The sequence below is a fragment of the Panthera leo genome, chromosome A1, assembly GCF_018350215.1.
Source record: "Panthera leo isolate Ple1 chromosome A1, P.leo_Ple1_pat1.1, whole genome shotgun sequence".
NCBI classification, from domain to species: Eukaryota; Metazoa; Chordata; class Mammalia; order Carnivora; family Felidae; genus Panthera; species Panthera leo.
In genome coordinates this window covers 134,802,125-134,820,201 of record NC_056679.1, presented here as the reverse complement: position 1 = coordinate 134,820,201, position 18,077 = coordinate 134,802,125, and the positions used below count along the sequence as shown (strand labels likewise).

General features: G+C 45.2%; 1 protein-coding gene across 3 annotated transcripts in view; it reads right to left on the bottom strand.

Moving 5' to 3' along the window:
- Positions 1-17,154, bottom strand: part of PIK3R1 (phosphoinositide-3-kinase regulatory subunit 1) — an 86,531-nt gene extending 69,377 nt beyond the window's left edge. Inside the window, exons 1-2 of one of the 3 annotated variants that reach the window (XM_042940438.1) lie at positions 16,954-17,154; positions 6,234-6,954 (exon numbers count right to left, since the gene is read on the bottom strand). In XM_042940438.1, the coding sequence (XP_042796372.1) occupies positions 6,234-6,570 (337 nt within the window). In that variant the 5' untranslated portion in view covers positions 6,571-6,954; positions 16,954-17,154. Of the gene's footprint in view, positions 1-6,233; positions 6,955-16,073; positions 16,324-16,523; positions 16,724-16,953 lie in introns of those variants that run through there. The other 2 variants (XM_042940441.1, XM_042940440.1) reach the window with 2 other exon arrangements.
- Positions 17,155-18,077: the final 923 nt, after the last annotated feature.

Here is an 18,077-nt window from a genome sequence, read left to right as displayed (position 1 = left end):
TTCAATTATTTTCTCAAACCCTGACTTTGGGAAGAAGTACTTATTAATCAGCATTTCTCCTGTCTTCGACAAAGATGCATTCACCTAGAAACCAGAAAGATTGACCTCAAAGTTATCAAAGAATCTACTGACTAAATGCAAAAGGAAACATTTTCACAAGACAGAGTTCTATTTTTATGATAAAGAAAATTTCATTAGAGCATCACCATTAGCTGGGTGGCTAGGACACAGAGAGGCTCACTCCACTTGACAAAGATCCTGTTTGAGGCAGAGGTGTGGAGGCTTTGTTTAGGTTGTACAGATAGGGACACTGGACGTTTTACCCATGTTGGAAAAAAGAGCACATAATGAAATGTCGATAGCCAGAACCCTTGAGGAAATCATCTGAACATATATCTCACTTAAGAAAGTATCACTTCCGTACCAAAGCTCTGTGATTCTACATGACACAGGTCATGGTAACACGGCAGGAATCTTTTCCTCAAATAATGTCTTATCTGTAACCTTGAACTTAACTGTCCTGGAAAAGAGAAAACAGAGCCCTTCTGGTCAAATAAGAGACTGGAGGAAGGAGGGAGGAATGTCTTCCTCTCTGCCTGGGGGTACCAAGGGATGCTCCCTACTCATCTGCCATCAGGGTTTGCCTAGAGTTCCGAACATGGCCAGCCAGCTCCCCGCAGAACTTTTCTGGTAAAAAGCAGCCAAGGTGAGAAGCTTTTCTCTGTCAATTTTCTTCTCAAGGATATGGAAATTGTTTATTGGGATTACTCTCCTTTCTCTTCATATTTCTGGGGAGACAAATAACTAAATTTCAAATTCGCAGGAAAAATGTCTTAAAAGTCAAGAATCTAGCAAAAAAGAACAGCAGTGCTGACACTCAAGAGGGGAGAACTATAATATGTAACTTAACACAGGAGTAATATATTCTGGGATCGTAAGAGAAGTGGTCAGGCACATCTGATCTTATCAGAAATAATTAGCACATTTGTTTTCTCCGGACCTAGTCTCCAATCAATTCTATTGATGATATCCTTTGGAAATGTATTTCATTTCATACTAAAACACAGAGGTCAAACACTTAAATTTTTACACCTGGCTAAAAATCTCTAGCATGCTGACTAAACTTTCCAGTTGGTCAGAAGTCAGAGGCAGAGCTCTACAGCCTTCACCTTCAAATACCCTCTAACCAGCCTTGCTTTCTCACACAAGCAGCATGGACAAAGCCGGGTGGGCAGTCAGCACCAAAAGTCGGATGTGTTACCCCACCATTCAGGGGACATCAGCAGGACGATGCTCTGACCTCACAGCCAAGTCTCACTTAAGTAGGAAAAAAGGTGCAGAAAGTTACGACAAGGTCTAATCGCAACTGAAACAGAATTCATAAAGGCAGGGCTTTGTGAAGCAAAGCCGATTGCTTTCACGGGTACTATCTGGGGGAGTAACAGCAGTAAGTTATGACCACGAGTCTCAGCAAAGGTGTGCAACTTGGGATCAGGTCGCTATCTTCTGTGACCTCCGTACAGTATAGTCAATTTATGTGATTTATTACAGCCTTGCCTTCTAGACGGGGAATGACAACCAGGGAGGGGCACTCAAATGCTGAGTGTGATAAATGTAAAAATAACATGGCTGGGGGAACCTTGAAAGCAAAGACAAGTTAGAAGCTTTTTGCTTCTTCTGTTTAGAAAGAGTTTTGATCAAAATTTAAAATCGGTCTTACCAAATGTATGCTTTATGTTTTATATGTGGAACCAGCTGGCACCTGGGACTCACCGTCAGGGTCCGCAATGGGGGTGGTAAGGGGTATGTAGATGGGGGATAGAGATGGGTACAAACTCGGACCCCTAAGTGACCTCGAAAGTGAACAGATTCCAATGTTTGTTCTATTCAAACTAACACGGTCACTAGTTTGTAGAGTAAACTAGATTCTAGTTTGTCCCTGGGATCTCACTAGTCTAAATATTCTACGTGACCGTGACTTTATAATTAAAGAATCGCAAAATGCGGTTTCAAGAAATAGCCCCGCGGCACGGTTTACTTATGTAAGAAAGGAATACATTTTCATTCCTCTATCCCTACATCTCCACCTCCACCATTTCTTGGTGTACCAAGAAGTGGGGACCATGGCTGGATGGGGCTGTGTGTTCAGGAATGGAATGCCAGTGTCTGAAGAGCCTAACGCAGAAGGAGCCAGTGTAGTCTTTCAACAGCATGGCGCCCCCAAGGACCACGTGACACCCATTTTGCACACCCTTCACCTGTTCGCAAGGGAGTTGTCTCTGAAGGTCAAACAGGGCTTGACTGCGTTGTGGGCAAGTGTAATGTGACACTCTCGTTGGCAATTTTAGCCCCCACGCAAAGGGAAGCAGATGAAAGCAGGGGAGAGGGAACAAAATCTGTGCCTGAAGACACTTGCTGCTTTTGACACATGTTCTCATCACTTTGCTTAAGTGGCTGACAGTACCCACTATCAGCTTAACACACTTCCCCACTAGCAGAACTACCTATCCCAAGCCCTGGAGTATTAAATAACAGCTTTGGAGACATGGCATGCAACGGTCACGGCCAAGGCTGCAAGGTTCCTCAGACGTGAATGGTGTGAAAGAACAAAGAAACTGTGATTTCTAAAAACAGGATGGGCTGTCACCGCCTTGTGTGCCTGTGTAGAACACACAAAGCACATGGCTCCTTTCAAGTCACCTGGGATGTGAAACAGCTAGATGATGAACCTCGGAAGCAAGCCTTTATCCACTTACTGAGAACCTACTGCACTGTTCTAGATGCTTGGGATAATGGAGGGACAACTAAGACCCTCGCCCTCATGGAGCCTACAGTCTACCAGAGGGAACAGATGATAAAATATCAACATGGTAAGTAAATGCTTTGTGAAAGCAGAGGGGCATGTCGCCACGTGAAGTAAGGAGAGCAGAGCCAGCCTCCGTGCGATTTGAGCCAAGAGCTGACAGTAGGTCACCCAAGAGCTGCCCAAGCGGAGGGAAGGAAGCAGAGTCCTGAGGTAGGAGGAGGAAGGCCAGGGTATCAGAAGGCATGCTCTCCCTCTCAAATCTAGATGCCGATTTTCATCACTACTTTCTGGCACAAAACAGGGATGCAATTCATGGTGAATGAATGACTCGAAGGCCAATCAACACAACAATGTCCAATTCACACATTTAATTCAATCCACGGGTTGGGCTTCCTCAGACACTGTACGCAAAATGTACTGGTGAAAGGTTTATCAGATTTTCAAAGGAATTTCAAAAGCTAACCTTCACACCTTTATTTCCAGGAACATTCATGGAAAGTGGAAAAGTGGGTTCTATTATGTAAGAAGGAATCCCTCACACAAAGTCTACTTTTGGCCGAAGCTCAATGACAACTTTCTTTTAAGAAGAGACAGGGCACCTGAGTGGCTCAGTCAGTTAGGCATCCGACTCTTGATCTCGACTCAGGTCATGGGATCGAGCACTGACTGGACAGCACAGAGCTCTCTTGGGATTCTCTCTCTCTCTGTCCCTTCTTCACTTGCATGCACAAGCTCGCTCACACTCTCCCTCTCAAAATAAACTTTAAAAAAAATTTTTAAAGGGTGCCAGGGTGGCTCAGTCAGTAAGCATCCAACTTCAGCTAAGGTCATCATCTCAGGGTTTGTGGGTTCGAGCCCCACATTGGGTTCTATGCTGACAGCTCAGAGCTTGGAGTCTGCTTCAGGTTCTGTGACTCCCTCTCTCTCTGCTCCTCCCCTGCTTGCACTCTCTCTCTCTCTCACCCCCAAAAAAGAAAAAGAAATAAAAATAAAAATAAACATTAAAAAAATAAAAAGAGAGTACGTTGCAAGAGCAGGAGACAAGAACCACACAATTAATAGGCAGGCAGGCGTGAGCACCTTCTATCTATCCCATTCCCATTATGGGGTGTGCCAACTCCCCACGGCACACTATCTCAACAGGAGGCCTGCATTTGATCCTTAGACCTCAGGGGTGACCTTCAAAATAAAATAAAGACAGTCCAACACGAAAAACAGGTTAAATCAAGTTAGGAGAGGGGAATAAAAGGAAAAAAGGGCTAAAGAATTCAATGACAGCAAGAAAAGAACTATCCTCTCTGTCCCACAATCTGTCACTGCAGAGCCTTCCAAGTAAACATGCACGTGGGCAAAAAGAAAGTGGAATCCCATAGTTGTCCTCACAACTACTTTCCTTGTCAATGTGACATGCAATTACTAGGAGCTACTGAATTCTCACTTCATAGCAGTCATATGTAAATGAGACTAGAAGGTTACATTTCTGGAAAATCTACAGTTTAGTACCAAAGCCCCCTCACAATCTCCCATTTCAACTGCCTATTCAATCTTTCAGTTACTCCTAATGACTCATTTCTATTTAGGCCAGCTCTTTCTAATATCTGAATGCACGATGTCATGGTTTCTTTCTTAAATTCTGCTAAAAATTTCATTTAGTCCACTTTCCATGTAGTAAAAAGAAAAAAGGAAAAAGCTGTTAAAAATCTCTATTGTCACCGCATCAGATGAGAAAGCAAGCATTATAAAATAGGTTCGGACTTAGAAAATCACTTTGCTTATAATGAAAAGTTATACCTAATGGCAGTTTTCAAATGCAATTTTGCTTAGAAATTATTTTTACAAAATCTTGTGTCACTAATCTCAACACGGTATCCCTTTTTCCACTTTTTAAATTATCTTCTCTGGTAATCCAACACAGATACTTGTAGGATTCTGTAATCTTTTGTATTCTGGAACAAATTAAGTAATTTTTCCTTTTGAATTTTTTTTAACTCAAAAAATAAACAAATTAAAAATATGTAGTTTGGTGGGGGGGGGGAACCCAATTGCATGTATACTTTCTATCTGCTAAATGAAACACAATGGTTGACAAAACCATATATACATATGCAGAGTCAATGTTTTATGTTTTTGTTGCACAAAAAATTAACTTTTGCTTTGGAACTGTATAGTAGAAGACATTATCTGGACATGATTTATAAAGTACGGTATAACGTTCATCAAACAAGTATCCCTGTTGGGTCGGGCAGGGGAGGAAAGAGCACATCCCTTCAGGTATCTCTAGGCAGTTACCCTTGACTTTTAAAAATATTCCCTATCCTATTGCTACCCAATGCTAAAAAGCAGCTATTTATCCTTGCATTCTGCTCCTTTATTCTTGTTACCTCATTCATATGTTCTAGAATAAGCCAACGTTCAAGAAGGCATGATTGTATCAGAATCCCTTCCAGAAAGACACTGTAATGCCACAGGCAGTTTTACTCAACATGCAACCACGGCAAATGGGCCCACCTGTTTTAAACATACCTTGCCAAACCTTTCTCAGTCTGAGAAAAAAAAAAAAATTATGTAGGGGGAAAAAAAAAAAGAACAAAAAGCTTGAAATTTACCGATGAAGAAATGAGTATTTAACAAAGGTGACAACAGCAAAACGGAGCAAAGGGCTGGTCTTTGTGTGAAAACGAACCGAAGAAAAATCTTAAACGACCAGCTGTGCACAAAGCTAGAATGTGGACCATCTCCAGTATCAAGGAGTGGTTTTTGAATCAAGGTGGTTTCCGTTTAAGAAAAGTATTCAGTAAGTTTTTTCTTCTCATGAGGGCCAAGCACCGTAGAGGCATTAATGCTACAAATGACATTGCCAATGAAAGAAGGGAACTCCCTCTACATCTAGACTGAGTACAGGATTAGGTTTCAGCTGCAGCCACAGTGTTTCTGGAGAGGAAACCCAGAGGTAGATACCAGGTTATAAAAACAATGGTTTCTTCTCTGCTGAGTTCTGGGGTCACTTTATTACTTTCTACACTTCTCCATACCAATCAAATTAACGTTACATCTACTGACGTTAGACTTACCCTCTTCTTTCCTTAAAGGATTATTTATATGTATTACGAGCAATTAAAGAATAAGGATGCAAGAGATGTTTAATTCAATGGCAACTATAAAAACAGGGTTTCAAGACACTGACCAAGTTCTCATACACCATCTCCGTCTTTTGACAACTCCCTACCCCACAAACACAAATTTCCAGTCTTGTAATGGTTGACCCAGTTTTTATGTACCATATATAAATTGAGGTAAGGCTGTCAAAGTAAGTTTCTGCTCAGAGCACACTACGGTCCGACGCAAATCGTAGGCTTTTCCTTAAAAAAAAAAGGGGGGGGAGGGGGAGCGGGGGTGCACCACGAAGCAATCGCTCATTAACACTGACCTTGTTGTTGCTCACTGTCTGCTTCAGCTTTTGAAGAACCTGGTGCAACAGGAAGGGGTCGAGGTGGTCGGGGCTTTGGTGTGGGAGGCGAGATTTTTTTCCTTCCAATATATTCAACGTAAGTTCCTGGAAAGTCCCCTCTTTCCCCCGTGGTTTCATTATAACCATTTAACCAGCCAATTTCTTCAGGCCTGGCTTCCTGTCCATCACTGAATCCAAGAGCTACTAAAGACCCTTTATTCACAGTCAATACATCGCCCAAGTGCAAGTCAATATCTTCTTCTCGTTCCTTTTTGTAATCATACAGCGCCCGGTACTGGTAGCCCTCGGCACTCATGGTTGCAAACCTGTCACCATGCAACAGACGTCTCGTTACACACTGCAGTCTGATTTTACGTTTCTATGGAAAGCGAATTCAGAGAGTATGTTAAGATTCCTAATATGTGTCCAGCAGAGGACAAAGGACAACTCTCCAAAGGTTTAAGAGGAGAGGTGACTGGATGTCCGGCTGTCCATCTGTCCTCCATCAATGGTGTGACTGAAGACAGAGTGCCACTTCCTCTGCGGCCCGCAGTCCTCCCACTGGCTTCCTTTTCAGCAACTCGTCAACACTTGGCCTCCAGGCTGACTCTCACAGCGAGGCCCAATCCTTTCTGACATTCTTGTCACACTGTCCATCTGGCGTCTGATTTTACTGTTGCACTCCACACGCGAGCTTCACCTAGCAAAGGAAAAACAAGGCTTATGAATGAACATCACACTTTGCCATCTGTGTGAATTTGAATTTCTACTTCCATTCAACAAGTATTTAATCAATTTGGCATACATGCACAGGCCGGTGTGCTATTGCTCAACATGATGCATACAACAAACATTAGTAAGAACACCAGGCAGGGGTGGGAGGTGTGCTGGCATGTGGCAGCGTCTCAGAGATAAGAAGGGTAAACAAGGAACCATAACACTAGGTCAGTACCCTAAGACAGGCAGAGACTAAGTGCTATTGGGTTCGATGAGGGAGGGACCACATCTAACTGCAGGGATCTGAAGACAGAATGGAATGTGGAGCATGATCTTAGGTACAGATGTGACTAAGCAAATGTCATATTCTGGGAAGAGCTAGAACAGGCAGTCCAATCCATCTGAAGCCAAAGAGGGAACACTGGATCTGGATTAGGAAGATAGGTAGGGGTTATATGACATGATGCATGCCTGCACTGAGTTTGTGAGTCATGTGGTCCGATTTAGGGCGCCACCGAAAATCCGTGGAGAGAGGGGAGCAGCAAGGTCAGAGATGCACTTAAAGAATCTCAATCTAGTAACAGCGACTAGGACAGATTGGCATAGGGATAGAAGAGGTGAGGAAAGGTGTCAACCGTGTTCTGCAGTGGTCTGGGCAAAAGGGTCCTGAGGGCATGAACCAAGGTGGCAGCAGAAGGTATGGAAAGGAGAAGAATGAAATAACAGACGCTGCCGAAGAAGCCTGAGTGGATGCGGCGATGCTCCAATGTGGGTCAGGACAGCAGCAAAAGGCCTGAACCTGAGTTCGTTAAAAGAATTTAGCCACGGGTATCAGGCAAAGGGAAGCCAAGAGGACTGACAGGCTTACAGATGCAAGGACGGTGGGAGGCAGGGTAAAACCTGGTCTGGGACTCTAAGACAGGGAACACACTACAGATCTGGTGATCAGCTGCAAATAAGGCAAGCCTGAACTCAGCGGAATGGAGGAACTCACAAGGAAAAATATTAAAGGTTAAAAAATGATCCAAGGATCAAACACTGGGGTTCGCTGAACACACCTGAAAAAGCAAAGTCACGCTTTGGACACAAACCCTATGTGCGGGAAATAATAAATTAGAGGGTTTTGGTGGGAAAAGCGAATCCCTGAGACCAAATCCCACAGGGGCCTCCAGCAGGGAGGAAAGTGAGGCAAGGCCAGGTAACCTGGGCTCTGCCCATCACCGCATCATCACTGGCTTTTGGGAAAGCAGACCCCAGTCTAGAGGTATTGAGGATACTAACTAGAATTTGAGGAGTTAAGGAACTGAAGAGAAAGCAGAGATGGTTGTGGGAGATCACCCTGGAAAGACAGCCCCAGTGTCGGGGAAAACGAGCAGTTGCAAGCTTTTCGCTTTTTTTTAACATAGTGGAGGCAGAGGGATTCCAGACTCTCGAGAGGGAAAGTCAGCAAGGGGCCTGCCTGCCAATAGAACAGGATGTCCATGTACATGCTTTGCACCCTAGTTGTTTCTCAATGCTATCTTTATTACAAAGAGTAAAAGCAACCTAAAGGTTTCAGTTAAGCTGGCCAAGTCACAAAGCCATCAGCGACAGCCACAGAATATCAGTGTTCTATATCAAAGACAGCTTGATACGTTTTAACGAGTGGGGCCACTATAGATGTTTAGTATTAAAGGAACTCATCGGCGTATGCATCTTAAGTAAGATCTAATCGCAGACAGTAATGTTGGCATTCAGAAGCATAAAGCATTCAACTTTACACGGTTATAGAGCCTCTTAGCCATAGTACAATAACACTCTTAGGAGAGTTAAAATTAAAAGAACTAAAAAACAAACACTGGAAACCTTTGCAGAGTAAGAATATTAATTTGAGATAGATATTCTACTTTGTGTTTCAGTCATCGGATTAAAAAAAAATTAAAGCAACCAGCAGGGTGTAGGAGAAAAATAAACTATATTATGTTTGAAGACAACCTCTCCTTTTGATAGATCCAGGATCAAATTAAATATTCACTGCAGAAATTCACACAAAAATGTAGAACTAGCAAATTTCGTTTTTAGTACTAATGTACTCTGTACAAATGAGACACAGAACTCTAAAGAACATGAAAATTTACATATCCCTAAATGCCTGGAAACCAGGCAACATGCCTAAGAATAATTTAATTCCTCCAAATCTGCCTTGAAATTTTTGTTAGCTTTTCCTGGCAATGTAGGTCTTTATGGAAAAAAAAAAAAAAAAAAAAAAAAACATCTTCAACTAGTAGGTTGGAGAGATCTTCCCACCAGCTGCTGCCTATGGCTTCCTCTATTTCAACAACCCAGTGGGCCAGTTTGGTGAGATTCTTCACAGAATGGCGAGTATTTTATGCTCCCTCTCTTCCTCCCTTTCTCTCTCCCTCCCGCCCTGTCTCTCTTAATCACTCTCTCCCCCACACAGCCCTCAGCAGCCACCAGGCCCCCCCATCACAGCACACCTCTGTAGATATGCATGTTCCTCAACAGAGGAGGCCACACTAAGAGGCTCCACGTGTGGTCAAGGTTTTACAAACCTGAAAATTATACTAATGTTGGCCTGAGGCTAAATCTGTGCAAAGAGGAAAAAAACCCTGAGGAGCTTGATGATCTCAAGAAGGCCAGACCTGAGAGTTAGCAATTCCCACCCAGGTGCCAGAGACCCATATATCTCTACAAATTCCCGTCCCTCAATGTTTGTAAGGAGAACCTGACTTTCCCTGTTAGAAGAATCCTGTGCAGAATTCTGGGCTCTCATTGGATTTTAAAAAAAAGCAAAAAAACAAAAAAACAAAAACAACAAAAAGCCACATCTTCTATGATGCTAAGATTATAAGAACACACCATTCCTGTCTTCTGGGACTCAACAATGCCAAGGCCACGAAGATCAATCAAAACAATTCAAGGTTGGCCAAGATTCAGTGCCAACAAAGTGGTTGGAGAGCAACCTTGTAAGAGAAGAGGGAGAGCTGACTAGTCATGTGGGTGGGGACTGGATAGTGTCCTGTCCCTATCCTGTCTTGGCCAGGGAGAAGAGGCAGGCTCTTCTACCCTGCTGCACAATACACAATTTCTCCCGATGGCCATCCCATTTCAATGACGGTCACTGTCATATTGATCATCATGGGCATCATCTAACACTACTGGAAGCTGTATGTATACTAATCTATCCAATCTTTTTCCTCTTCCTCCTTATCTAATACTTACTGGGAGCTCTGTGTGTATTAACTCATTCAATCAGAATCATCTAACGCTTAATGGGATCTATACACGGCCCAGCATGTTGGGTCAATACTCAGCATAACTCTGAGGCAGCACTATCAATATTCTCATTTTGCAGAGGAGGAAACTGAGATAACAAAGAATTTAGTACCTTGGCCATGGTAACACTGATCAACTGATGGGAGGAATCACAAGTCACCTTCAAGTACTTTAGCTCCAGGTCTGACACTTTTAACACCACGAAAACCTACTGCCCAAATTCAACTTGCTTTGATGACAAAAGACAGCCCTGGTGGGTCCATGGGGTCAATGATGCAGATTCCTTGCCTGCATACTCTGGCCCCCCAGATTAACCTTGAATGTCTGCTTTCTATTTACTCTCTGTGACAGTGGCCCTACTGATAGTGTCTGTGGCTCTTTCACAAACACACCTGCCAAAAAAAGCCACTACAACCTGGCAGCAGTCCCATCAAGTTCAGGACCCAGTATCTTAGACAATGCAAATTTTCTTCCAAAGAGACTTCAGTAAAATGCATCCTTGCCAAAGAAGTCTATAAACTATGAATAAAAGAATACTGGGCACATCACTTCTGGAAGGCTGCCCACTTCTGGAATCCTGCCCACTTCTGCTCTAAGAGCTTCAACTACTGCCACCTGTACCCCTCTTGGCATCTATGCCCCCTACCGCTGTCCCAGGCCCCTGACTACACAATTTCTAACAACTCAGCTCCTCCTGAGGGGGGATATGGGAAACATTAAACCATAGTCACGAGAGCTATCATATCTTGACAACTGGCAAGTTTTTTGTTTTTCGTTTTTCCCTTACCCTCAAATTCTCCCCAGGACTGCAGAAAACTCAGCAGCCTGAGGCATCGGCATTGCCTGTGTAACATAACCCTCCTAAGATCAATTTGGAGCTCAAACTACCCAGATTGACCGGATACATGTTGCCGAGATTCACAAGATTATGGCTCTAATCTCCTTGGCTATGTTCACCTGTCCAATGAACTATTTCCACCTAGCTCCAACATAATTGTTAACATAGTAAAGGTTTTATATGTGAAAAATATCTACCATCCATAAATTAATGTTTTCAAATAAGTAATGCAGTTTTCTAATCTAGGCTCTAAGCTACTGTACATGTAAATTACTGTAAAAGGTATAAAGAAATCCCATCAACAAATAACAAACTTACTCACATAACATCACATGTAATAGTTCAAAATTTCTTTAACAGTAATTATCGTGCTCCAGTATTTCAATCTTTTCAAAGATTGCCTGTCACACCATTTATCAGAAGTATATTTTCTCTCTTTGCTAAGATACTGATCTATTCTTATTCTGTGCCTCAAAATAAAGTTGTGTCTGATGTCTGACAATCAGCAATCCATGACTTCTTAATGTTCAAATGCCTCAATGTAAATTTTCAATTTAACACTCTAACCTGCGGGCATTCTGGCAGAGAACCAAACAAAATTCTTTGCAAAGTGCTCTGACTTTGTGTTGACTTACTCCCCTTTTACAAAGGACAAGGATTTACCAAACTTAATGGGAGGAAGGAATATAAGATATTTTAAAATCACTTGAAATAAATCAAGAATATACTCTAATCATACAATTCTATCCTGTGGTTGAATTAGCAGTTTGGCACTGGGTCCCAGCACGCATTGGATCTTCGACTCAGATGCAAAGGCCATGGAGGGTTCATGGACCCCGACCCCCACTTCCCTACATTCCATTTCTCTGTCCTCCCGGTGCTAGGTCTGAGTCTAGGGCAAGCTCCCAACCTAAATTAAGAAATTATTTAAAAAGCTTTCCACCTTTCAAGTATAGTGTTCTGGAAATCATAAAAATCAAAGTCAGAGCAAAGTTAAATTGAACCTAAATCAATAGTCATCAAACACCCCCATTCATTTTCAAACCAACCAGAACGTGCTGATGGTTGCAACCCTCGGGGCTTAGTCCCTACTGTGGGCAAGCAGGGTGTTTAGATGAAGACTCCTGCCTGCAAGCCCGTTTGGCACCCCAAGAGCAGTGAGGCTAGGAGGGGTACGGGACAGTCAGTACAGGGGTACTAGGTGAAATAACCAGGAGGCAGGCCTCTGCAGAAAACAAAGTGAGGACACAGAGCCGGAGCACCTGAGGAGGGGCAGAGAACAGAGACCCAGGTCCAGCTGGAGTCATCACCAGGAGGCTGGCAGAAAGATGCCGATGCTCCTCCAGCAGCTTCTGAGGGGCCTCAGAAACATATGCCATCACCCGGGAAAGGCCAGGGGGGTGACTATTCTGGTTCTCTGCCTCATCACGGTGAACAGGTACTGAGGAAAAGGCCATGGAACGAAGAGGACTAAGGAAGATGATCTGAACTGGCTCCTCTTGTGAAAATGCAGCGCTATTTTGCAAAAGTCTTAGCAAGAAGATTAGTATAAGCACTGAGCTTCAGACGCGGGCAGCTGTCCCCATCACTGTCTGGATTTTTAACCTTGGGCAAGTTACTCAGATCTCTCCATGGCACAATTTTATCATCTATGAGGCAGATACAATAAGCAAACCTGCACCTTACAGGGTTACTAGGACGATTAAATGAAATTACATCTATAAAGTACTAAGCTCTGTGCTGGATAATTAGAGCTTAATACAATTAACACCAACGTAGTGTTTACTATGGATCAGGCACAGCTCTTAAGAGTTTCGTATATATCAACTCATTTAACCCTTACAACTTCCTAGATACAATTTGTATCCCCATTTTACTGATGAGAAAACAAGCACAGAAAACTTAGATAATTTGCCTGACGTTACATAGCTAGTGAACTGCGGCTATGTTATCATTGATATCATTATTATTATGGCTACTAGTATTCAACATCCCTTACTTCCAATTATACACTTCCTACCTGAAACAGGAAAATTTGCTAGGAATTTGTGTGTGTGTGTGTGTGTGTTGCCTCTAAATGCTTGCAAACCCTTGTAAATGCATCCTGAAGTTAGCCAAAATAAAAGTCTGCTGTCTCCTTAACTTCTTTTCAGACAGACACATAAAGGCAGCAGGTGGACTTTGCCCACCTAGTTCTCTCCCCGCCTGAGGGAGAGGGTGGCTCTGGAGAGACCAGGGAGGGGCCAAGACTTCTCCAACAGGATATGGTGATCTAGCTGCCCTCAAAGAGAAAAGATGACAGGCACTAACACAGTCCTCCAGGGACTAAAGGGAGCTTCGTCCTTAGGTTGCAGCCCTCACTCCTCCCAGGGTCTGGACCACCGGTGTCCAGCTAGGGAGGGGAGGGGCAAGGCATGCCTGCCCAGGGACCTCGCTTTATTAACTCACTCTGCACAGTGCTGGGGTCTTCTCACACTTTGCCCAAACTCCTGTGATTTCAATACTTTCTGGGGTGATCCTTAACCTGAAAACTATTTTCACTACAGATGCCTATGGGTATGTATTTTATTTACTTTAAGGAGGACAATGCTGGGAAGATAAAATCTCCAAAGATGTTTTTATAGCAGGATTTTTTTCTTCAGCAAAAGCTATGCTAAGCTCATTGTACCCTTTCAAAAAAAAAAAAAAAAAAAACATAAGCCAAACAGACAAGTTTATGAGTAATTATGTAGTCTATTTTTCAGCTCATTTGGCATAATGTACATGAAATGGCCTTTAATTGCCATTCTTTTAGGCAAGTAATTCCAATAAGAGCGTTGGCAGAAGCATAACAAGAAATCACATTAGGATATAGGTGGAAGAGACAGAGAAAAAAAGCAATAAATAATACCGATATTTTAAAAATTACTTACAACCTAAGTCTTTTATTAATAGTTGTTACACAATTTATATTGTGCCTTCTAAGGCAAAAAGCTAAATTGATAAGCCATTCCCTCCACTGATAAGCAACCTCATTTTCTAAGAGCTTTACTAAGAGGCTCCATTCTCTTGCCTTCTCTGGCAAATCCCTGTGTCCTCCAAAACAGGGAGATCTGTGGGGAGCCTATTTAAAATGTATAACGTACAGAAAAAAACACTTCTCATTTTCTGCTGCATGGTGTATGCCCCACAGGTGAGAGAATTAAAAGCAAAACTCTAAATGCAACCATTATCTCAGCTTTCTATGATCTAACCTAACCATTAAATCACTTTCTTTGAATCTGCTCCTTCACCATCGCTTTATGCAATAAAATGCATTTTGAAAATCACAAAATGCAAACACAATAAAAGGTGAACTGAAATTGTTCCTGTTTTAATGAGCATATGGACAATCTTTCAGAGTGGATGCCTTTTTAGAACCTGATCCCTGAACTATCTAAGAAAAAAAGGAGATTTTGACCAACACACTAATTTAAAAATCACACGGCATTCACGGAAGAATTTAATTAAAGGTATGGTCACACGTTTAACAACACAAGATTTGGGTAGGTAGGTGGTGTATCTTTGCATTGAAGATACAAAACCCTTCAGAAATCAGCTGAGATACAATTGGCATTTCCAGAAGATAAACGCATACTACCAGAATCACTACCAACAACCAAAATATGTGGTAACTGTAACTTATTGTACCACTTCATTCCTCCAAACCAACTTTATGCTGTGCGGATTTCCTGATCTTAATAAATTAAACAAAAAATAGCTAAGAAAAGACAATATAATTAACCAATGGGAAGGGAAGTGCTTTTTCACACTATCAGCATCATACGTGAGAAAAGACACAGTGATAACATCATTTTACAAAAGCAGATAAAACAGCAGATAGACAGTGTGCACCAGAGTTCTGTTATGCAACTGACAAGAACAGGTCCCAAAACAAGATGGAAGTTAGAAAGCAAATGCACATAGCACTTTGAAAGCCAGTTTGAGATACACAGAACTTCCTTCCAATCATAAAAACCCATACATTGTTATGGAAAAGTATGACTATCTACTACCTGCCTACAACTAGCATACAAAAGCTGAAGAGGCCAGCAGTGACATAACCCAACAATTCTGTAAGGCAGGTAGGTCTCCTCCACTGACCTTTCCAGTTTAAACCTTGATTCTGAACCAAACACACCTTCTAGAACTTTACAGGGACCCCCCCCCCAAAAAAAAAGAATTACTCTTAAGGTATTTTCTTTGTAACAACCAAAAAACACTTGCTTCCCAAAGTTTAAACAACTTTTGTTTCTAAGAAGCTATCCTCTGAGTTTTAACTGTTAATTTCAAGAAAGGTGAAATGTATTAAGGAACTGTGGGGGGGGGGGGTATTTTTCTTTTTTAAGATTAATATTTGCGGCCTTCTGTGCAGAATTCCCCAAATTCCCAATTATTTGCACCCTGAAGATCCTTTATTCTGAGAGCATACCTCAGAAATAAACATGTCTACTCCGATCTTTTCTAGCTTACCTACCCATCTTTAAAGTGGAAAACGCAACCCAAGCTAATGAAACATTAAAATGCAATTCCAGATAAATGCCTAGGTCAATAAGCTTGGTGAAAGTCCCGCCTAACAACTAAAACTTGAACCTCCTTACGCTGAAATGACAATCTTAGGCTGCACTCAAAACCCGGAACTGTTTTATCCAGTCGTACTTCGCACTGAATGACAAAGAGAAAAAGAACAGAACAGGAAAAGAAAAAAAAGAAAAAAACCAACCCCGTACCGCTTCCAAAGTCAACCCCGCCCCCCCCCCCCCCCCCAAATAAAGAGTAAACTCATACTCAGACACCAACAGTGCTGCAGCTCCACCAGGGATTAACGGTGGAAGGGAGACCTTTTCCATGTTAACAGCACTCAGGGAAGCCTAAGAATTTCCCCAAATCCAGTTCACACACATTCTGCATTCAACATGTAACAGCCATTCCACTCACACCCTTCTAGTTCATGCTCCAATTCAGGTTACCAAAGTATGTATCAGTACTGGAGTGCCTGGCCTGAGCTTTCCAGTTCTCTTTGTCTTGCGATCTGCGGGGCAGTTTCTGCTCTTGGGAAGTGAGTGTTAGAGCAGCGGTTGCCAGATAATTCCCCCACGATATTTTAGCTCGGGCTTGCCACACTCTCTTGCTCTCCCTAGCCGGCTCCATATTGCTGGGCAGGTCCCTCCACTCTCGCTCCGCGCTACAAAAAGCTGGATTTCCGGGCTGTTGGAGGACCCGGTTAAATATGCCTCCAACAACCTGTCCAGGCCCGGCCGGCACTAAACGCCGTTAGGGCCCCAGCGACCAGCCGCCCCGAGGCGCACTTCCCCCACCCCGGAAGAGGAGGAAGACAAACTTCGGAGGGCGGGGGCTCGGGGCGAGCTCCGGGGACCACCGCCGCCCCACCCGCTCGGGGGAAGGGCCCGAGCAGCTACCCTGGCTGCAGCCGAAGGACGCGGGGGAAGGCTTCGCTCCTTCCCGCTAACTCAAAGGCAACGGTTTGGGCGCTCTGTGAAGGACCCCGGAAAACTGCAAGGCGACAGCAAGGACCCTCAGAAGTGTGCGGTAACGGAGAGGTGGAGACCAGCCCGAGATCGCCTGCAACTCAGGGGACGAATGCGCCCGGCGGCGTGCAGCTAGAGCCAGCTCGGAAGAGGACCGGGGAAACGGGAGCTCTGAGGCGGCCGGGAGCACGCAAAACGCTGGCCATGAGCCGGAGATGCCGGCGGCCAGCCCGCTCTCCCCCGGCTCTGCTCTGCAGGAGAAGCGGCTGCTGGTGACAGGAAGAGAACGGCGGCAGCCGCGCGCGCACGCACTGCCTCCCCCTCCCGGGCACACACACCCGGACCCGCTGCCGCCGCCTACCTCCCCTGCCGGCCGGCTTCCTTCCTCTGCGGGGCCCAGGCTGCAGCGGCGGCCTCCGACGCGCCTCCGACCCGGCCTCGAGCCGCCCGCCGTTCCCGATTCGAGCGCGGCGCCTCCAACCCGCTAGCCCGCAGCCCTCGTCGCGGACGCCGCTTCCTCCAACTCCGCTCCAGCTGCTCGCGACTCCTCTCCGTCAGCCAGCAGCTCCAGCGCCCGGCGCCGGCCCCGCCTCCGGCCCGGCCCAGCGCGCCCCGCCCCCGAGCCCGCGCCAACCAGCGCGCACGTCTCCGCCCCTCTCCGCTGGCGCCGCGCCCTCGGCCGCCGCCACTCACCGTGCCGGCCCTGGAGCTGGGCGGCCGGAGGGGCGGAGCTCCGGCTCTGCGGACCCTTCCTGCCGCCGGGCCGGCCTTCCGCCCCCGGCCGAGGGGATGCCCCGGGCGGCCGGGCCCCGCGCTAGCTCCGCGGCGGAGCGCTCTGGATCTGCGCCAGGCCGCGGCACAGCCAGCTGCCGGCGTCTCCGGGACCAGAGGCGGTGGGGCCGGGAGAGGTGGGGGATGATTTCAGACGTAACAGGCTGCGTCTCTAATCGGAGGGTCTGGAGCCGACCCCTATCCTCCTTCGAGCCCCCAGTGCCCCAGCGGAGTGCCAAGGGCGGGGAGGATTCGGATTCCTGGGCTCGCCAAGGCGGGGAGGCCCTGCAATTCCCGGCCTCGCCAGCACAGCCTCGGGAGTGGGCGGAAAAACCACGCTATCCGCGTGGCGTCCCGGGGTGAAGGAAGGGTGAAGGGGTGAGCCGGAGAGGCTAGCGCCCGCAAGCTGCCACGAGCTCCAGCAGCCTGGCACCGCCGCCGCTGGGAGCCAGGCGGGCCCGCGACTGGGGAAGAGAGTTTTATGAAGAGGGCGCACGCTAACTGATCCCTTCCAGCCTTGCCATGACGGAGCAAATGTAGGTCGCTCTGGCGGACCACGGCCCCTCGGGTAGGGAGTGGAGGCTCACATGAAATTATACTGTCTCTTAAATGTTAGTTTTCAAATGCAGATTCTTCCACTAAGAATCATTACTTAGTTGCTGAAGAAAAATCTGATGTTGGTTCAGACCTTCCCAGGACGGGTGAGATGGAATG